This window comes from Sciurus carolinensis, chromosome 14 (assembly GCF_902686445.1).
Source record: "Sciurus carolinensis chromosome 14, mSciCar1.2, whole genome shotgun sequence".
Lineage (NCBI taxonomy): Eukaryota > Metazoa > Chordata > Mammalia > Rodentia > Sciuridae > Sciurus > Sciurus carolinensis.
The window spans coordinates 21,673,798-21,693,058 of NC_062226.1; the positions used below are offsets into that span (position 1 = coordinate 21,673,798).

The 19,261-nt window shown below is 41.2% G+C and overlaps 1 protein-coding gene across 1 annotated transcript in view; it reads left to right on the forward strand.

Moving 5' to 3' along the window:
- Susd1 (sushi domain containing 1) overlaps nt 1–14,414 on the forward strand; it is a 108,822-nt gene extending 94,408 nt beyond the window's left edge. The window contains exons 14-17 of the mRNA XM_047525848.1: nt 441–699; nt 3,155–3,194; nt 13,874–13,967; nt 14,275–14,414. Coding sequence (XP_047381804.1) covers nt 441–699; nt 3,155–3,194; nt 13,874–13,967; nt 14,275 — 394 coding nt within the window. The 3' untranslated portion in view covers nt 14,276–14,414. The remainder of the gene's footprint in view (nt 1–440; nt 700–3,154; nt 3,195–13,873; nt 13,968–14,274) is intronic.
- Nucleotides 14,415–19,261: the final 4,847 nt, after the last annotated feature.

Genomic DNA, 19,261 nt, shown 5'->3' on the forward strand with positions numbered 1-19,261 from the left:
ACCGCCACTCTTTACTTGCCCACGTGAAAAATCATTGATTAGATCAACCTTATGGCAGACACACAGGGCAGCTATACATGCCACAGACTTCCCCCAGCTAAAGAGGATGTCTTTGGCGTCCCTCTGCAGCTGGAGCTTGGAGAGGTCACAGCCAGTGTCATTTGGCATTAGCACTCTAGGTCAATTTGGCCCTCCACGACAGTTAGAGCTGTCAGACAGTAAATCCCCTGTGGGCCAGAACTTTTTCTTTTCCAGTCTTGTGACCCCAGTGCCTTGAAAAGTACTTATTTCATAGTAAAATTTCAATGAATTTGAATAAATGAATGCATGAATCCTCCAAGTAAGGGTCTGATAGGTGAGTTTTATAAAACGCACATCTGATCAAGGCACTCCAGTGTACTGAGTCTCTGCCAATTTCTCTGCTTTCTTTTTCCTTCCAGTACGTATCAGGTGGTGGTGCTTCCCCTGGCTCTCCAAAGCACATTTTCTTGTGATTCCGAAGGGGCTGCCTTGTTCTTTAGCAACGCCTCTGATGCTGATGGATATGTGGCTGCAGAACTGCTGGCCAGAGATGTTGCAGATGATACCGTGGATATATCTATTGGAGACAGGCTATACTATGGCAAATATTATAATGCGCCCTTGAAAATAGGGAATGATTACTGCATTATAGTACGAATCACAAGTGAATGGAATAAGGTATAGTTTTTAAAAATATCTTGTGAACTCTATATGTCCTTCTTCACATGAAGTTTGCATGGTTGAACACGTGTCTTCCCAGTATTTAAGACAGACACTGCATGCAATGACCATGGAATGCGCTACGAGTATTATTTTGAGACCTTGATGGATCTGCATTTGGTCTGATCTGCCTTTGGTTCTTCTTAAGCTTCATGAATACCTGCATTCTGTTGCACTGCTGATGTCTGAGTTGGAAAGGACCCTCTAGAGCAATCTGTCATCTTCCCCATACCCCTCCTAAGTTGCTGCCTCTACTCATCCTGGAAAGCAGGAGAGAGGGACAGATAAACACAGCCCTGCCCCATTTCATCCTTACATTTGCTTCCTTGGCTATAGCGTGGGTTCCATTCTCTCCTCCCCTGTCCTCAGGAAGGCTGTGCTCTTCCAGCAGTGATTCTGTCTTGAGACAGAGAAGTAAATATTCATTAGATCATTAGTAAGTGTAACAAGCTGGACAAACAGAATAGCAAGAACTGTGTCAGTCAGGGGCAGAGGATCTGGAAGAACCTAGGAGAAGCTAAGCATGACGTAAATGCATATGGGTTGGTAGTAGAAACTAAACAAAGTTACTTTAATACTAATAAAACATCTCTTGACTGATAAATTTGAGACCAAAGAATGTTACCATCTCAATTGTAAGGTTCAATCAATACATATTTAAAACAGATACTCTATTAAATTCTGTATAGAATACAAGTCTAATACGAAGTGGACATGCTTGATATTAAACCAATGGTTACTTTTAAGACTATGTCCAAATAGCAAAGAAGTCCAATAGTATTTTGATCCATTTGAGCTACTTTTTGAATATGATATTAGGTAAGGCTCCAACTTATTATTATCACTATTATTACTACAATTATTGTTATTATTTTGCTTGTGGATATCCAGTTTTCCCACATCACTTATTGAAAAGGCTGTCTTTTTGCCAGTGGATGTTCTTGGCACTCTTATCAAAAATCATTTGACATATATGCAAGGATTCATTTCTGAACTCTGTATTCTGTTTCATTGACCCACACATCTGTCTTTATGCTAATATCACACTGTTTTTGTTTGTTTGTTTTGTTGGTACTGGAGATTTAACCCAAAGGCATTTCACCACTGAACCACATCCCCAGCCCTTTTTGTTTTTTATTTTGAGAGACTGGATCTTGCTAAGTTGCTGAGGGCCTCGCTAAGTTGCTGAAGCTGTCTTTGAACTTGTGATCCTCCTGCCTCACCCTCCAAGCCCCTGGGATTACACATGAGCCACCATGCCTGGCAATATCACACTGTTTTGATTACTGTGGCTTATAGTACATTTTGAAATTAGGAAGCGTGATTCTCTAGCTCACTTTCCTGCCTCTTATTTCTGTTCATCTCCTTGCCCACTTGTCTCAGGACGAGTGCTAGAAGATGCACACCTGGTCAAGGCCCAAGTGTGAAGCGCTCTCCTCTTCCACCAATTTCTTTGCTTTAACACCTTCACTTCCCTAGTTACCACCTTGCTATTTGCAGTTCCTTTGCTTCTCCAGGGTCTCAAAATACCTCCTTCTCTGCTTATTTCGCATTTTCCTTCCTTCCTAACCCCGTACTCAGTCTCAAGGCAAAATTTAATCACATTCAAAACCTTATGACTGTTTTTAGCTTTTCCAAGAAAATTTTCGGTTTAAATATATTTTTAAAAAAATTTAATGAAACAAAAACAAGAATGCCAACTCTTGTCACTTGAATCTCCTAAGGAGGTTGGGGGACTCCTTCTCTAACCCCTACTGTTCAGCTTCCTCTGGGGACTGTTATGTTAAGTTTTATCATACGCGATAATCCCAGTAGTCCTGATTGACAAATATACATTAATAACGATGCACAGAAGGGAAGACATTTCATTCCAATGGGTTTGTAGGTTTCTTCTACCATGGATGAGTTTCTATGCAAGCTCTTGTGCCTTTCTTCTTTGTTCTTGAATACATTTTGAATAACTGATGTTGCCAGGTGTCATTCAGACAGCTGAGGAATTAGCATGTATCAGGTCATAACCTTGCCTATAACATGCATCACTAGCTCTGCTGAACTTGGATGTGACCTTAGAATCCTTCTCCAAGGCAGTCAAAGCCAGGTGCTTGGAGCTGATAGGGAAATGAAGCTCTTGCCATTCTCGTGTTTACTGTAGCGTGTTCTTTCTTTTGGAAACCTGTAGAAGTGATCTCTTGGGTCACTTCTGTGCCTGCTACCCAGGCCAGTCCCTTGAACACTGGTGATATATGGCTGAATCATAAGATAGAAGAGCCAGATGGGACTTTTAAAGTTCTTCCAGTTCAAAGTAAGATGTAAAAAAGCTGAGGCACCAAAGGTTTCAGCCTCTCAGCTCTGTTGTTTAAACTAACACTATGTGCCACCTAGTTAAACGTGCTGCTTTCTTTTTTGCTTACAGGTGAGAAGATACTCCTGTGCAGTTTGGGCTCAGGTGAAAGGTAAAACCATTTTCTGCCTATGAATGCTGTCCTTATTTTTTCCCTGTTCAATTTGCAGCATCAAGTTTATGTTGAGATCTCTTTTTAAACTGTTACAGATGACAGAAACCCAGCTCCTACTATCTTAAGCAAAAACCCACAAGTAAAAAGGATGTGTGGGGGATTGTTTATAGAGTTATACAAAGAGCTGTAACCCAGGCCTCCAGGGACACTGTGAATGGGCTCCTCCTTTCTATCTGCCTCTTGTCTCTGCTCTCCTGTGAGGTGGTTTTAGTTTTTCCTACTGTAGGAGAGGTGTGTCCCTGCTGCCCAGCTGAATAACTTCAGTGAGAATGAAAAGCTTTTTAATTCAAGGAAGGAGTCTCTCCTCCTAGGTTAAGTGACTATCCATTGGATAAGTCACTGTTGATAGGAGGTAGGGAGTTATAATTGGCTTTTCTTGTGTTTTGCTTTTACTCCTGTGGCTTCTTGAGGGCCGAGCAATGTGATCAGTAGCTCTGCTTTGGTTGTACCAAAAGGGGAATGAAATTCCCATCTAGAAAAGGGGCACAGGAAAAACATGCTTCAGGCCAAAACAATAGCTACAGCAGTTTCTTAACTACTACCGTTTGGGTAGCTTGTGCACATATGCATTTACAGTCACACACCACATAAAGATATTTTGGTCAAAAAGGACCACATACACAACAGTGATCCCATAAGCTTTTACCACCCGAGATAGCAAGCCATCTTAGTCTGTGCAAGTGTACTCTAGGATGTGTGTACAGCAGTGGTGTTGCCAGGTGATGCATTTCTCATGATGTATCTCCGTCATTATGTCATGCATCTTCGTAATATTAAGAAAAATGTCCTCTCTTCACAGAATGAAACTATCCCACCTACCATAAAAAGTGGAACCCTAGGGGAATACAATTGAAAGGCTGGTTATGTATTCAGCTCCAAGACCAGGAATCTTGGGGATGATATGTTCTTTTTGATCAGATCCAGATGTGCTTCTCACGATCCATTTAACCATCTGTGATTAAATGGAAAGTCTAACCATTCTCAAGTAGCAGTATCTAACATGATAGGGATAACCACAATACATACTCTCAGTTAGCAAGGAGGAAAATATAAAGTAATATGTAGTGGTTGGGGGCCATCACAGTGGCCACTCCTGTTGAACAGGTAAAGGAGGCATCTCCTGCTGAGGTGGCAGGGTGGGACACTTGGTCAGTTTGGCTGCCTCAGGGTCTGCCTGATGGGAGAGCGCCCCTTGTTCATTTTCTCCAGAACTTTCCTAAGGGATGCAGTGGGAAGGGTCTCTGCTGTACTCTGCCAGGCTGGGTGCTGTATAACTCAGCTTTCTTCTTCCATTGGCAGAGTTATGGGGGAGGGGAATCAGATTTCCTCAGGGACTGAGCAATTGCGGGTTCCTGTTTGCCAGGCTTGGGACTTCCCAGGCAGTACATTGCTTTAAAACCACCAGGCAAACGGCCAGTGGATTTGATTCCCAGGAATTCCATTAGTTTGTAGTTAATACCAGAAATCATGTCAAGTTTATGACCTTGGAATCTGGACCTTTTCCTCGTGGTTTATGAGTCCTTGCAACAGGCTAAAGAATTCTACCCTCAGCTCACAGTATCAGTTTAACCTCTTTGTGTCCTGTCCCCTGCCTCAGAGCAGCATAAACCTTTTGCTTTCAGGAGGATTCGAATGGGTGGCACTTTTCAGTGCTGTCTGTTATCCTGTAGGTCGAGTGTACTTTTCAGAAAGTATTTAGGAGGGGCCCAGGGAATTAGGCTTCCTCCATTGGTCTGCTTCCCCCACCTCCAATCTTATTTCCCATTTAAACAACAACAACAACAACAACAAAAACACTCTACTCAAACCTACGTCAATAAGAGTGAAGGAGTTGGCTCATCAGCTGGGCAAGGTGAATTACCCTTCAGCCATCTTGGATTGCTGGCTGCTGGACAGCATGGGGCACTTTACAAAGATGAGTGTTTTTTCTGTTTGTGTGGACATGGGCCAAGCTCCCTTTCCTGAAGCCGTTAAACACAGGGCACAGGAAGCAATCACACCTTCCAACATTTGAAAAAATTGCTGTCAGTTCACTCCCTGAAATTCTAGCGATAGGTCTAGAATTCCCAGAAGGAAAAGGCGTGCTTGTAGAGAAGAATTAAGTTGTGCAAGCTTCCAGATACAGAAACGAGAGCTTCCAGAGTCCACTCAGCAACTGTTTGATATGATTGGAAAACATTCAAATCGGGTAGAAGAAATAACCAGAGCGCTGCCGTGGGTTAGCTAATAGGAGGGATCTTGCTGTGAGAATATTCAAGTGGCTTTTGGCAATGCCCTTTTCTCCTCAACTTAAGAACTAATATTGGAAAAAGAATTTGATCCTTTGAATTCAAACCACTGGAAAGCTCTAGAAGGCAAGAGAAAACCCACTGTTCTGTTGAACTTCTAAAGGCAATTCTAGTATGTATTTATCTATGTTTAAAATGTACATGTGTGTGTACTGTTCCCTGGGAAGTGTTTTTCAAAAAATTTTGGAGACTGTCATTTCAGAAAGGTTGGGGAGAAATGGGATCCAAATTAGTGCCGAAAATTGTTCCAATTCACTTGTGCTAACCCTCAGTCCCATTCTGGCCTTTTGCCCAGTGACAGATTATACGATTTACCTTTTGCATATTGCCACTAACAGAACTTTGAGATGAGTACCAGGGAGTAGTTCATCCGATAGCAAATGCAGAGACCTGGGCTTCCTTGCTTGAGTCAAGCTACTAATCAGCCCAGGGTCTTTGAAATGATATATAACTTGGCTAGTCCTCAGTCACCTCTGTCTGGGCCCTTGAAATCCCTTCCAGCCACAAAGCACCATGAGTCTATGGTTTCTTGAGTCATGCAGATAATAATAAGGTGTAAACAGGGAGCATTCTTCATCACAGGCATGAAGCCTCTGAGTCACTAGTGACCGCTCCTTGTTCTCTCGGTCCACATGCTGCATGCACAGCCTTCATGCGCAGCCCAAGCCTTCATCCTGTAGATGGCTGGTAAAGCCTCCTTGTGAGTCTTCCATCATGAGATTTCAGAATTTCCCTCTTCACTCCAGCATGCATGTCACCGCCTGACTCATATTTCTAAACAGCAGCACTAATTTTATTATTTCCTCTGATACTTATTCTCTGGCCCTATATTAATTTTTAGCCTGGCTTCTAAGACCTCTCAGTCTGATATCAGCATTTCCTCTAATTGCTTCTCTCATCCAGACTGACCTGCCACCTGTTCTCTGGGTATGGCCCAAGTGTTCTCTCCTTCATGTCTTTCCTTGTACGATGCCTTAATTACTTCCACCTGGATTGCCCTATAACCTGTCTGTTACTGTTTATTACAATCCCACTGCTCTTCAAAGTTAAAACCAAATGCCATCTCCTCCCTGAAACTTTTTAAGTTTCCTCATCAGGATAAGATCTCTCTCTCTCCTCTTTAGCCATTCTGGTATACTTTAGAGCAACTGGTGAGCTCTTCTTGTTAAGTTCAAACCCTTCAGGGAGAGCCTTTGAAGAGCTGGGACAGTGTGACACACGTTTTGTGCTCAGTCAGAATGTACTGAATTAGCCAGTGGTTACGGATCCTGTGGATTTATGGGAAGTGAAGCATAGTAAGTGTAATACTTATTAAACAAGCCAGAAAAAATGTGCATCAAGATATAAACTTAGAGTATATGTGTACATATATATAGTTGGCTCACCGTATATGCAGGTTCTACATCATGGATTCAAACCACTGCAGATAAAAAAATATTTGGGGAACAAAATTACATCTGTAACTGAACACGTGTAGACTTTTTCCCTTGTCATTATTGTCTATAAACAAAACATTATAAGAATGATTGGCACAGCATTTACATTTAGGTATTGTAAATAATCTAGAGATGGTTTAAAGTATACAGGAGGATGTACATAGATTTTATGCAATTACTGCACCATTTAATACAAGGGACTTGAGTATCTGTGGATATTGGTATCCTCAAGGGGTCTTGGAACCATCCCCTGCAGACACTGAGGGACAATTGTATATACTGTTTATGCAGACACACACACACACACACACATACACACACACACACACACACAAATAATTTAAAGCATTCACGGTTGTGGCAGGCAGAATTTTAAGGTAACCCCCTAAAATTCCTGGACCCTGCTGTATACCCACCTTCTCTCAGTTATTCATGTAGACCGTTCTATATATTGCTGATGAGGTATTTTGAAGATGTAATTAAAGTCCCCAGTAGGGAGATTATCCCAATGGGGCTGACCTAATCACATGAACCTTTAAAATCTGAGTCTAGAGGTCAGAGACAGGGGAAGTTGGGGATTCATAGACTCAGATGAATTTGACCCAGGGACATTCCCCTGCTATCTTGAAGCTGAGAGGGCCACGTGGCCTGTCGGAGCTGAGTGTGGCTGCCCCCCGGCCGCCGCCCCAGCTGACAACCAGTGAGACACTGGGGACCTTAGTCCTACAATGACAAGGAATCGAATTTAGCTGGTGTCCTGAATGAGTTTGGAAGCTGTTACTTCCCCAGAGCTTCCAGAAGGGAATGCAGCCCCCTGATACCTTAATTTCAGCCTTCTAAAAGTCCCTCCCACCTCTGAACAGAGAAGGAGTTACAGTGTGCCTGAACGTTCAGATCACAGGATTGTGAGCTAATAAATGAGCGAGAGCTACCTAAATGTCTGGTAATTTAAGGTGCAATTAAAAATGAATACAACAGTATTGCTGATTTATCAAACATTACTCATTTATGTCTAAATTGGTTTTCTACTTTGACCTCTTTTACTATCTCCTGCTCTGCAGGAATTTGAAGTGAGAAGACCCTAAAATAACAGAGAAAAATTGAACACACTATGTATGTCATGTTGCTAACTATTGGTACTATTTGGTCAACAAAATTGTTGCTTTTGAGAAATGACCAGGCCTGTGTAATTTTTTTTTTTTTTTTTTTTTTTTTTTTTTTGCGGTGATGGGGATTGAACCCAGGGCTTTATGCTTGTGAGGCAAGCACTCTACCAACTGAACTGTAGTGGCTGGATAGATAGCTCAGTTGGCAGAGTGCTTGCTTTGCAAGCAAAAGGCCCTGGGTTCGATCCCCAGCACTGGGAAAAAAAAAAAAAAAAAAGTTTCCCAACTGAGCTATATCCCCAGCCCAGGCCTGTGTAAATTTGTGGAAAAAAAGAAATGTCCACACCCATAAGAAGTCTTCAAGCTGTCACAAATTCTGAGAGTAGGATTAAGTCCTTTCTAACTTACTCCTTTTTTTTTTTTTTTTTTTTTGGGTGCTGGGGATCGAACCCAGGGCCTTGTGCTTACAAGGCAAGCACTCTAGCAACTGAGCTATCTCCCCAGCCCCTCTAACTTACTCTTTAGTACCTGTGATGTTTCCACTAGAGGAGGAGCTAAGGATAAGTCCAGCGGAGACCCCATCACTCTGCCTGGGCCCTACTCTTCTCGAGGGAGCCACCATAGACAATGGTATAGTTCTAGGGGCTGGGGCTGTAGCCCAGTGGCAGAGCACTTACCTAGCATGTGTGAGGCACTGGTTTGATCCTTAGCACTGCATAAAAATAAACAAATAAAACAAAGGCAGTGCTGTTCATCTATGACTGTATTAAAAAAAAAAAAACTTTAAAAAGTATAGTTCTAATGGATTTGCTTTCTCCAAGAATGAGTAATCAATCTGGGACATATTGCATGAGTCACTTGAGTTTCTAAAAAATATTCTATAGGTGATTCAGAAGAAAGATGATCCTGATTCCATGGCATGAGACCGTGGAAAGGAGGGTCACCAGAGGATGATAAGGCTATGGAAAACAATTCAAATTGGCCAGTCACAAATTTTCTTAGTAAGGAATTCATAGAGGAAGTACCTAAAGAAGCCCGTGTAACTACAAAAATGAGTCTTCTTGCAGATTTTTAGAGTACTAAGCAACGGAGACAAAAAGACATACAACCAAGAACTGTTCCACCAGCAAAAATCATACATGGAGCCAAAATCTAAATCATGCTATGGAAAATACATAAAGGTCATTTTTTCTATACTTATATCTAGAGTAAGGAATAGTTGCTTCCATTGCTCAGGATAAATCCTGCCGATGGATGGTCACAAGGAACCTGACTTTCATCCTGTTGGCTTGTGGGAGGATATTTGAAAGCATGGGCAGAGCTAACTGCTGTACGTAGTTTAAAGTCTCCTGACGTAGATGAAGCTCATTCTAGCAGGTTCATGCAACAAATGGGATGAATAAACCATTGCAAGTGATCTTGGAGAAATCTGGAAGAAAAGGAGAGATGTAACAAGACTAGAGATAAGCAAAGAATAAGAAACTCTGTACAAAGGGAGTCACCAAAAATATAGATGATGATAACTCGAGGTCAAGGCTGGGCCAGATCTTCAAGGGAGAGCTGTGTGTCTGGGAGAAGCAACAGCAGTCTCCACAAGACAGCAAGGAACTCTGAGAGATCAGGCTGGGTCCTTCTCCTTCTTGCATGGAGTTCCTCATTGGTCAGGGAAATATGGCAGGCATATGTATTTTGACTTCAGCAAACACTTCATAACCCCTTTGTGGATAGTGCAGGGACACGGGGGTCATATATAGGCATAGAAACAAGCCGAATGACTGTGAAGTTGGTATCAATTCATTAACATTTCATAGTCATCAAATCCAGGAATATGCATGACCTGGATCTCCAAGTCATCTTCAGTTAATATTTTCATTAATCAAAGATTAGAAATATATATATACACACACACACACACACACACATATATATATATATACATATATTATACATATACATATATTTCAAGTATATATCCTATCCCCAATAGGAGGTTGGGGATGTGTTTCAATGGGAGCGCTTGCCTAGCATGCATGATGCCCTGGGTTCCATCCCCAGCACCACAAAAAATAAAAAATGAAAAATGTATAAAAGTGATGACAAAGATTGGATAGATTGAATGAAACATGTAGATCGGGAAAGTACCAGCTCTCCCTTTTTCTCACCTCCCATATCTAGTGCTGTGTGTTCTCTTAAAAAACAAAAAGAAACTCAGCACAGTGATGCATGCCTGTAATGCCAGTGATCTGGGAGACTGAGGCAGGAGAATCACAAATTTGTGGCCAGCCTGAGCAACTTTGTGAGATGCCATTTCAAAAAATAAAAAGGACGAGGGACATAGTTCATTGGCTGAGCACTGTGGGTTCAGTCCTCAAGAATAAAAACAAAAACAAAAGCCTAGCAAATTTAGCATCCAAAAGTGGCATCTCAGTTTTTAAATTTACATTTTAATTACTTGCATGAGAGCATTTAACCAAAGGTTTATTGGTGTTGCGATCATGTTTTATGTATGATTTACCTTTTCATATAATTTGTTTATTTTACTATTGGAATATTTGTGTTTTCCTTGTTAGTTTGTAATACTCTTTATGTATTAACCTCTTGCCTATTATCCCAAATATTTTGTCCAGTTTGCCATTTGCCTTTTAATTTTGCTTATGGTAAGTTTTGGTAAATGAAGCATATGATTTTTAATGTGGTTAAGTCTCTCTTTCTCTTTAAGTCTCATGCATTTATAGATATACTTTGAAAATTCATACATACTTTAATATTATATAAATATTCACCAACATTTTCTAAATCTTTCAGGTTTCAATTCAAGTCTTTAATCCTTTTGGATTTTATTTTGGTATAAGGTATAAGTTCTAGTCATCAAAATTTCTTTATTCTAAATGGTTAATGAACTTCCTTCATGCCAATTATGAATAGTTTATTATTTCCTCAGTGATTTGCAATGGTAACAAAACAATAGTTACAATAATAATTAATAATAACTAACATTTGCTTTTTGCTTTCTCTGTGCCAGGTACTGTTGTAACTGTTCTAACAATAACTTTATAATGTGGATATTTTGTTGTTATTTCTGTCATTATATCATCCCTCAGTATGGAAACTGAGGCACAGAATGGCTGAATAACTTGCTCAAAGTCGCACTGTTAGTGAGGTATGATGTTCAGAAAAATTTGGACATCCTGACTGCAGTATTCCATCTTTGCAATGATACGATATAGTTGATTTTGTTTCTAAGCTTTCTATTTTGTTCCAGTGTATTCATTTATATGCTGGTTGTATTAGTCAGTTTTCTGTTGCTATGACAAAATACTAGAGAACATCAACTTAGAGTAGCAAAGACATTTTGGCTCTCAATTTCAGTGGTTTCAGTCCATGGCTAAGTGGCTCCACTGTTTCTGGGTCTGTGGTGAGGCAGAACATCATGGTGGGGAGAATGTGGTGGAGTACAGCTGTGCACCTCATGGTGGCCAGGAAGGAGATGAGAGAGAGGGAGAGAGAGAGAGAGGGGAGGAGAGAGAGAGAGAGAGAGAGAGAGGAGAGAGAGAGAGAGAGAGAGAGAGAGAGAGAGAGAATCCCCAGTACCCTACTTCTTCTAGCTGGGACCCACCTCCTAATAACCCCTTCAGTTATGAACTAATAGGTGGCTTAATTTATTAATGAGGTCAGCACCCTCATGATCCAGTCACTTTCTAAAAGTCCCACCTGTGAACATTGCTACTCTGGGGACCAACCCTTAAAAAATGAATCTTCAGGGCACATTCTGGATCTAAACCCTAACACCAATATTTGTTTTGTACTGGGATTAAACCCAGTGGTGCTTACCCACTGAGCCACATCACCAGCCTCTTTTTTTTTTTTTTTTTTTTTTAAGAGACAGGGTCTTGCTGAGTTGCTTAGAGCCCTGCTAAGTTGCTGAGGTGAACTTTGAACTCTCCATCCTCCTGCCTCAGCCTCCCGAACTGCTGGGATTATAGGAATGTGCTGGTATGCCCCACTCTAACACCAATATTGCACTTTTTTTTTTTTTTCGTACTAAGGATTGAACCCAGGGATGCTGTATCACTGAACTACATCCTCAATTCTTTTTATTTTGAGACAGGCTCTTGCTATGTTGCTTGTGGCCTCACTAAGTTGCTAAGGCTGGCCTCAAACTTGAAATCCTCCTTAATTGCTGGGATTATGGGCGTGGACCATAGTGCCTGGCTGTAGTGCCTTCATATCTGGCAATTCCAGTCATTCTCCTTTTTTTTTGGTTTATTTCTACCTTTTAAAATTTTTTTAAAAAAATTAATTTGTTTTGATTAGTTTTCCATGACAGTAGAATACATTTATGCACTTTGGTATACATAAATGGAGTATGATTTCTCATTTTTCTGATTGTATATGTTGTAGAATCACATTAGTCATGCAGTCATATATGTGCATAAGGTAATAATGTCTGTTTCACTCTACTATCCTTCCTACCCCTATACCCCTCCCCTCCCTGCACTCCCCTCTACCTAATATAAAGTAACTCTATTCTTCCCTAGCCCCCTGCCCCTTTATTGTGAGTTAGCATCCTCATATCAGAGAAAACATTTGGCTTTTGGTTTTTTGGGATTGGCTTATTTTGCTTAGCATGATATTTTCCAGTTTCATCCATTTACTGTCAAATGCCATAATTTCATTCTTCTTTAAGGCTGAACCACTGTTCTTCCTTCCTTTTTACATTCTAGCTTCTTAAAATGGCAAGGTCTTTTTCTTCTGAATACTAAAAGCAACCAAACAATGTAATCCATGTCTTTCTAGAAAGTCCCTGATAGCACTTTTTGAGACAGTAGGTTTTGCTGGACTCTTTAACAAGAGGTGAGTTCCATGGTTGCTTTTGCTGGTGCAAGGTGCCTCATAGAGTTTCCAGTAGAATTAAACTGCCCTTAACCCAGTTGTAAAGATAAGAACTGTATTTAACCACTCCATACCTTTTCTGTAAGAAGGGAGTAATAATAGTACCCAGTGTAAAACTCAGTTAGGAGGCTCCCTAAATGAGTTAACATTTGTGAGATGCTTAGAACAGTGTCTGGCACATAGTAAGTGCTAAGTAAGTGTTTGAAAATTCAGACAGTTTTTGCTATGGTCTGGACATGAAGTTCTGATTTAGTCACTTTGGCCCAAATATGCTGTTCAAATGTGGGTGTTTTTCAGTTTGTAACTTGGGTTCTCCCTGGAGTTGGCATGTAATGCTCCCCAAATAGAATGTATGTCTTTTAAAATGCTTTTATGCCTATTTTTCTTATTTTATCCCCATAGCAACTTATTGAGCAGAGTGGTACTCTCCTTGTTGAGGTATAAGGAAAAATGAATGTTGAATATCTTTGTATTTAATAGAAATATTTGTCTGCTATCTTTGACCACTGGAGCTAACATTTTTGGTCCAAAAATTCAGATGATTTCAGAATGAATTCTTTCTCCATGCAAAGGACAACTGCCCATAAAAATTTATCAAGTGTAACTCACCTGAGAGGTCTGATAGGAAGTATAGTATTTATATACTCACTAGATCAGCCTTTTTCTCCTTTGTAAACTTTAGTATGGTCTGATTTTATACTATTTTTAGAAATGCCCGGAAATTGTGGTTTCCCAAAGCCTCACATCTGCAGGACAATTTCAGGGGCCACAAAGGCACTGTGGGGCATTCTTGGGATTCTGTGTTAAGTGGGGCCCAGCTCTGGGTCGTGTGCCCCTCCCGGGAGGCTGTGGTGTGCTGCGCTGAGGCCTCAGTGTGTGGTTTCGTCCCACAGGTTCGTCACTCACACTGTGGCAGATGGTGGGTGCTGGCCTGGGCTCCGTTGCTTTTGTGGTCCTTCTTGCATTCCTCTCCTTCTCAGCAGTGTGGTATGTGGGATGGTCATTTTTAAGAAATGAGTGGAATGAGGGGAGGGTGAGGTGGGAGTCTTGCAGAGCAGCTGGGGATGAGGAGGGGCAGAGGGCATGTGGTGCAGGTTGTCCCGGGCTCAGCAGAGCACAGTTGACGGGTGAAGGCACGACCTACCCTGTACCTCAGAGTGGGGTGGCTGACCTCCCTTGCTGCTGCTTCTCCCCACCTCCAGACCGCGAGTGTGAGGTGCATGCAGAGATGCACAGTGTGAAAACCAAAGGGTGTTCATTATTTGCCTCTTCTCTTTTCTTCCTCCATGTCTAGATTGCAGACGGGTGCTCCATGGGAAGGATGCCCTGCTGCCAGGGCAGATGTTCCGACAGCTTCTCAGGTGTCTGCATGAAGGCCCTGTGTGGCTTCCACCCAGAGGGGTGTGTGGACCTGCAACTTTCTCCATTCCCAGCTGGGTTTCATTCCTGGATTCAATACTGTGGCTATCTCTGTGGAATCCCTTAAAAGGAGAAAACTTGAAACTGTTGACGTCTCTCCTGCTTCAGGACCAGTCCTGTGTCTGTGAACTTGAGACCCCTGATGTCCAATGTCATATGGATCATAGTCTACAGATCACAAGAGTCTGGTCTGAGTGATGCCTGAGAGTCAGCTCCTCTAGACATTGGATGCAAGAGAGTCTCTGTACCCTCCTTTACAGCATCTCTTCAATTCATTCAGAACTTTTTTTTTATTTTTATTTTTTTACAATATGCAATGAGACAGGCTTAAGTCTGGACTAGAGTTTGACTTCATGAAGAAGGTCATTGAGAAGGTGGAGAATATTGACATGGGCAAATGTTTCAAGCCTTTAAGATCAGCCTTTTCCAAAAATTAATTTATATACTAAATACAAAATATACTAACCTCGCCCCTCCAGGAAGTTCCCTGCAATCTTTGACAGTCAGCATTTCTTTAATACAATTCCAGTTGTCTTCTGTGTGTTCAAAAGTAATATCTGCATTCCATTGAAAATATCCTGTAATTTCGATTATTTTCCCCTGGTTAACTTTTTTTTATTACAGAGCATTTCATAAGAATGCCTCCCTTTAGCGTCTGAATTCGGTGTTAGTGTAGTAAGAACAGGTTGACGTGGTATCAAGCCCTTGGCCAGCAGAGTCCATGTGTGGGGGTAACAACAGGTAACGTGCCTCATCTACAGCCTCAGTAACTGTGACTGTTAATGTGTCATGGACCAGGAAACATGACAGATGAGCAGTCCTAGACCTCCTGACAGGATGCTGAATTTACAGATGGAGCATAGTGGATTCAATTTTTAAAGTTTGCATCGATATCCTTTAGCTTTCTTCCCTGATAACTCCAAGGCTCAATAAGAAATGAGTGGAGAAGAAAGAGAGGCTTGTGACCTCTCCCATCTTCTCCCTCCCTGGCTTGTCCTGGAGAATGAAAAGCATGGGTAACAATTGCATCGCACAACCTCAGGAACAAACAGAATTGTGGCTCTGAAATCATGCACCATTTTGGTCCTGAGGAAAAGGGACATATTTCCAATGTGGAGACTGGGTGTCCTCCACAGGGTTGCTGGATGTTGGTGGGTGGATCTGAGTGACTTGGTGTTATGGTTTGGGTATGGCTGGTCCCCACCAAAATTCATGTTGAAATGTGGTTGCCATTTGTGGTGATGTTGAGTGGGATATTTTAAGGACCGATTAGGTTGTTAAGAGGGATTAATGACTTGCTTTCAGGATTGAGTTTTTACTTTTGTGGGACTGGATTAGTTACTGTGAGAATAGGTTCTTATAAAGCAAGACCACACCTTGTATTTTGTCTCTTCCCACATACAACCACTCACCCTTCCATAGGTACTACCATGCTTTAATGCAGCAGAAGGGCCTCACCCGAAGCCACACAGATGCCAGTACCATGCTCTTGGATTTCCCGTTCTCCAGAACCATGATCCAACATAAACCTTTTTTATTCTTTGTAAATCACCCAGTCTCAGGTATTCAGTTATAGCAACCGAAAACAGACTAAGACACCTGGCCTTGTGAGCAGATGTGGGGACAGTAGGAAGAGGCAGAAACTGTCCATGAAGCTGCTCCATACGATGGGGGAAGTTGGAAAAGTGTTCCACTCAATTGGGAAGTCAGAGAGGTGGAGATAATATCCTGACTCTTGAATATTCAATGCCAGCTGCTAGCCCCTGGCCTCTGTTGGTATTAGGCAGTATTAGGAATAATTGTCCTCTGTTCTGTGAGGTGCTGCCCCAGACTCCTACTTAAGATCAGTGTTTAAAACCCTTTGCCCCTCATCGTAGAATTATAGAGTGGAACTCCCAAATAGCTTTCTACTTTTCATTTTTAGTGCAACAATTCAAACTTGCACTATTTTCACAGCTTCTGAGCTCAATTTGTAATCATTACAAGTTATTGTGGTTAGTGTAAGGCAGGGCCTCGATGAGAAAGGATTTTCCTCAAAGTCCATCTCTGTCACCAGAGAGAATCTGAGCTCTTGCTCTCTCCCTGGCTTTGTTTCTTACCAGGTCTAAAAACACCACATGCCCCCTAATTTCTCACTCTAGAATTAACTGCCAAAGATACAGCTGTCCACATGGGCTGTTAGCATAATTGTCACAGAAAGGAAGAAATCCCACTTGCTTAATATTAGAAGTTTCTGGTTAAAAAAATTGACTATTAAGTAAAATATCAACTTGTGGGTATAGTGTAGAAATGTAAAAACAGTCCATGTTTGATTCCTAAAAGAGCAGAAACATGGAGTGTGTCATGTCCTCTATCTCTCCCAAATTATAATGCAGAATTGTTCAATATTAATACATAACAGAAGCAGGTGCTGAGCACTTGCAAAAAGGATAATTAATTTGCAGTTTTTTCCCTCTTTTTGTAAACACAAAGACAGCTTTAAGCTCTCTAAACTTGCCTGGTTGCATCATGATAAAACTTTTGTTGTTTTTTTCTACATGGATTCCTAAAGGGGGAGAATGCAGGGTCCTTCGAGCAGGTAGCACCCATGGACTGAGGTGTTGAACTGGCGTGGGAGTCCCACTGAGTAGAGCTGGAGCCTGCGGTGCCCACCACTGTATGGGGGTGGTGGAATGGTGAGCGCAGGTCTGATCATGAACTCCCTTCTGGGTCAGGATTCAAAACCGAAGGATTGCCAGGCATGGGACGTGCCTGGGCTGATTTCTTTTGTGCTCATAGTTTCTGTTTCTATCAACAGTGCAGAAAGCATCTCCTCATGTGCTTTCATCCCATCTTCACAATGGTTGTGTGGTAGAAAGATCTGGGGTTACTGGTCCCCACTGAAGAATGGAAAAATGGGTTGAGAAGGATCCGTGACTTGAGTTGTAGGCCAGGTCTAGTTTCCTTTCTTGGCAAGTCCTGACTCTGGAGTTAGCTACTGAGCTAATATTTGTACAGACTTTTTGGTTCTGGGATTGTCAGGCTTTGAAATTTCCAAACAATATTATATATGTTTTAAACGATTAGCTTTATTATATAGAATGTGTGTCTTTTATTACTATCTTTTCTCTGTAAGGTACCTTCACTCATTGCTTCTAGAAAGAGCAACACACAACTAAGCAGATGGGTGGAGGTTGATTAGGGAAAAGAGGTAACAGTGAGTTCTGTGACCCAATACCTGGAATTGCAGCTGAGGACTTGAGACCAGAGCAGCAGTAATTATCCCAAAATTCCACATTCACGTGGAATAAAGTTATTTATTTATTTATTTTTGAGACAGGGTCTAGCTACGCTGTCCAGGCTGGTCTTGAACTTGTGAGCTCAGGCTGTCCTCCTGCCTCAGCTTCCAGAGTAGCTGGGGTTAGAGGCATGCACCACTGAATCCAGCTCTAAAGTTAATATTTAAATTGATTTGAAAGGAAGTAAAAAGAAATTCTCAGTGTTCCCTTATTATTACTAATCTTACTTTCTGATTTTTCTTAAAAAAAAAAATGTTTTTCTGTCTTATTCTAAGAGTAAACCCCTGGTCAAATCAGGACCTGTCTTTCTTTCTTTTTTTTTTTCCTATGTACATTTACTAATTGTTTATTTTTTTGCTCGTTTAGTTTATCGTTTATCACGCTCCTCCATTAAAGCCGAGGCCTGCTTCTGGAGGGGAGGGTGTGGCCTTTTGGTGATCAAGTGCATGGGCTGATGCTACCGTGAAGCAACTTGAAGACCAAAGCAGTGTGTGTTCTTGTTGTAATTGATGAATCATTTTGGTGGGGGGTGTGTGTCTCTTTTTTGTACCTTTGGGCACAACTCAGTGTTACCAGAATGTAGTCAAAGGATTTGTGGTTTTCTAACATTCTCCCTTTGCTAGTCAACCTTCTCCATTTGCTATCCTGATACATTGTTCATGTCCAACCTGACTGCATTACAAATTGGTACCATGATTTATTTAATAGCACTGTATTGTACATTTAGTGTTTCCAGATGTTTACTGTCCTTATACAAGTCCATTTACATGTGTGTGATTATCACTTAGGCAAAATTCTATGAGGTGAAATTGTCGGAATGGAAATTTTGTATATTTTATATTACGTTGCACATTGCTGGAGAAGTTTATGCCCATTTATACTCTCAGGAGCAGAAAGCCCATTGTTCATCTTGATTAATTTGTTAGGTAAAAACGATGTTTCGATTTGTTTTTGCATTTTTCCGAAAAATTTGCTTATTGATTTGCCATTTGTAATTCTGTGTTTGTGAAAATGTCTTCTTTCTCAGTACTGTATTTGACCTGGTTACCTTTCATTGATTTGAAAAAAATTCTATATCATTGTAATTTTAATTCTTATCTGTCATATAATTATTCTAGTTTCCTCCCTTCCTCCCTTCCTCCCTTCTGCCCTTCCTCCCTTCCTCCCTTCCTTCCTTCCTTCCTCTTTCATTTTTGGTAGCGGGGATTGAACCCAGGGGTGCTTAGCCACTAAGCCACATCCCCAGCCATTTTATACTTTACTAGAGTTGCTTAGAGCCTTGCTAAGTTGCTGAGGTGGCTTTGAACTCGAGATCCTCCTGTCTCAGCCTCCCAAGTCACCGGGATTACAGGTGTGTGCCACCACACCTGGCTTATTCTAGTTTTATTTCTGGAGAGGATAACATTTTTTTAAAATAATAATCTTATATGTTATGAGTTGCCACACAAAACTTTTTAAATTTGTGTAGTCAAATTTATCAGTCTTTTCCCTTATGTATTTTGCTTTTGGTACCATGGTTACAAAGACCTTCCAATTTCAAAGTAACAAATATAATCCAGCATTTTTTAAACACAAATCTGAAGT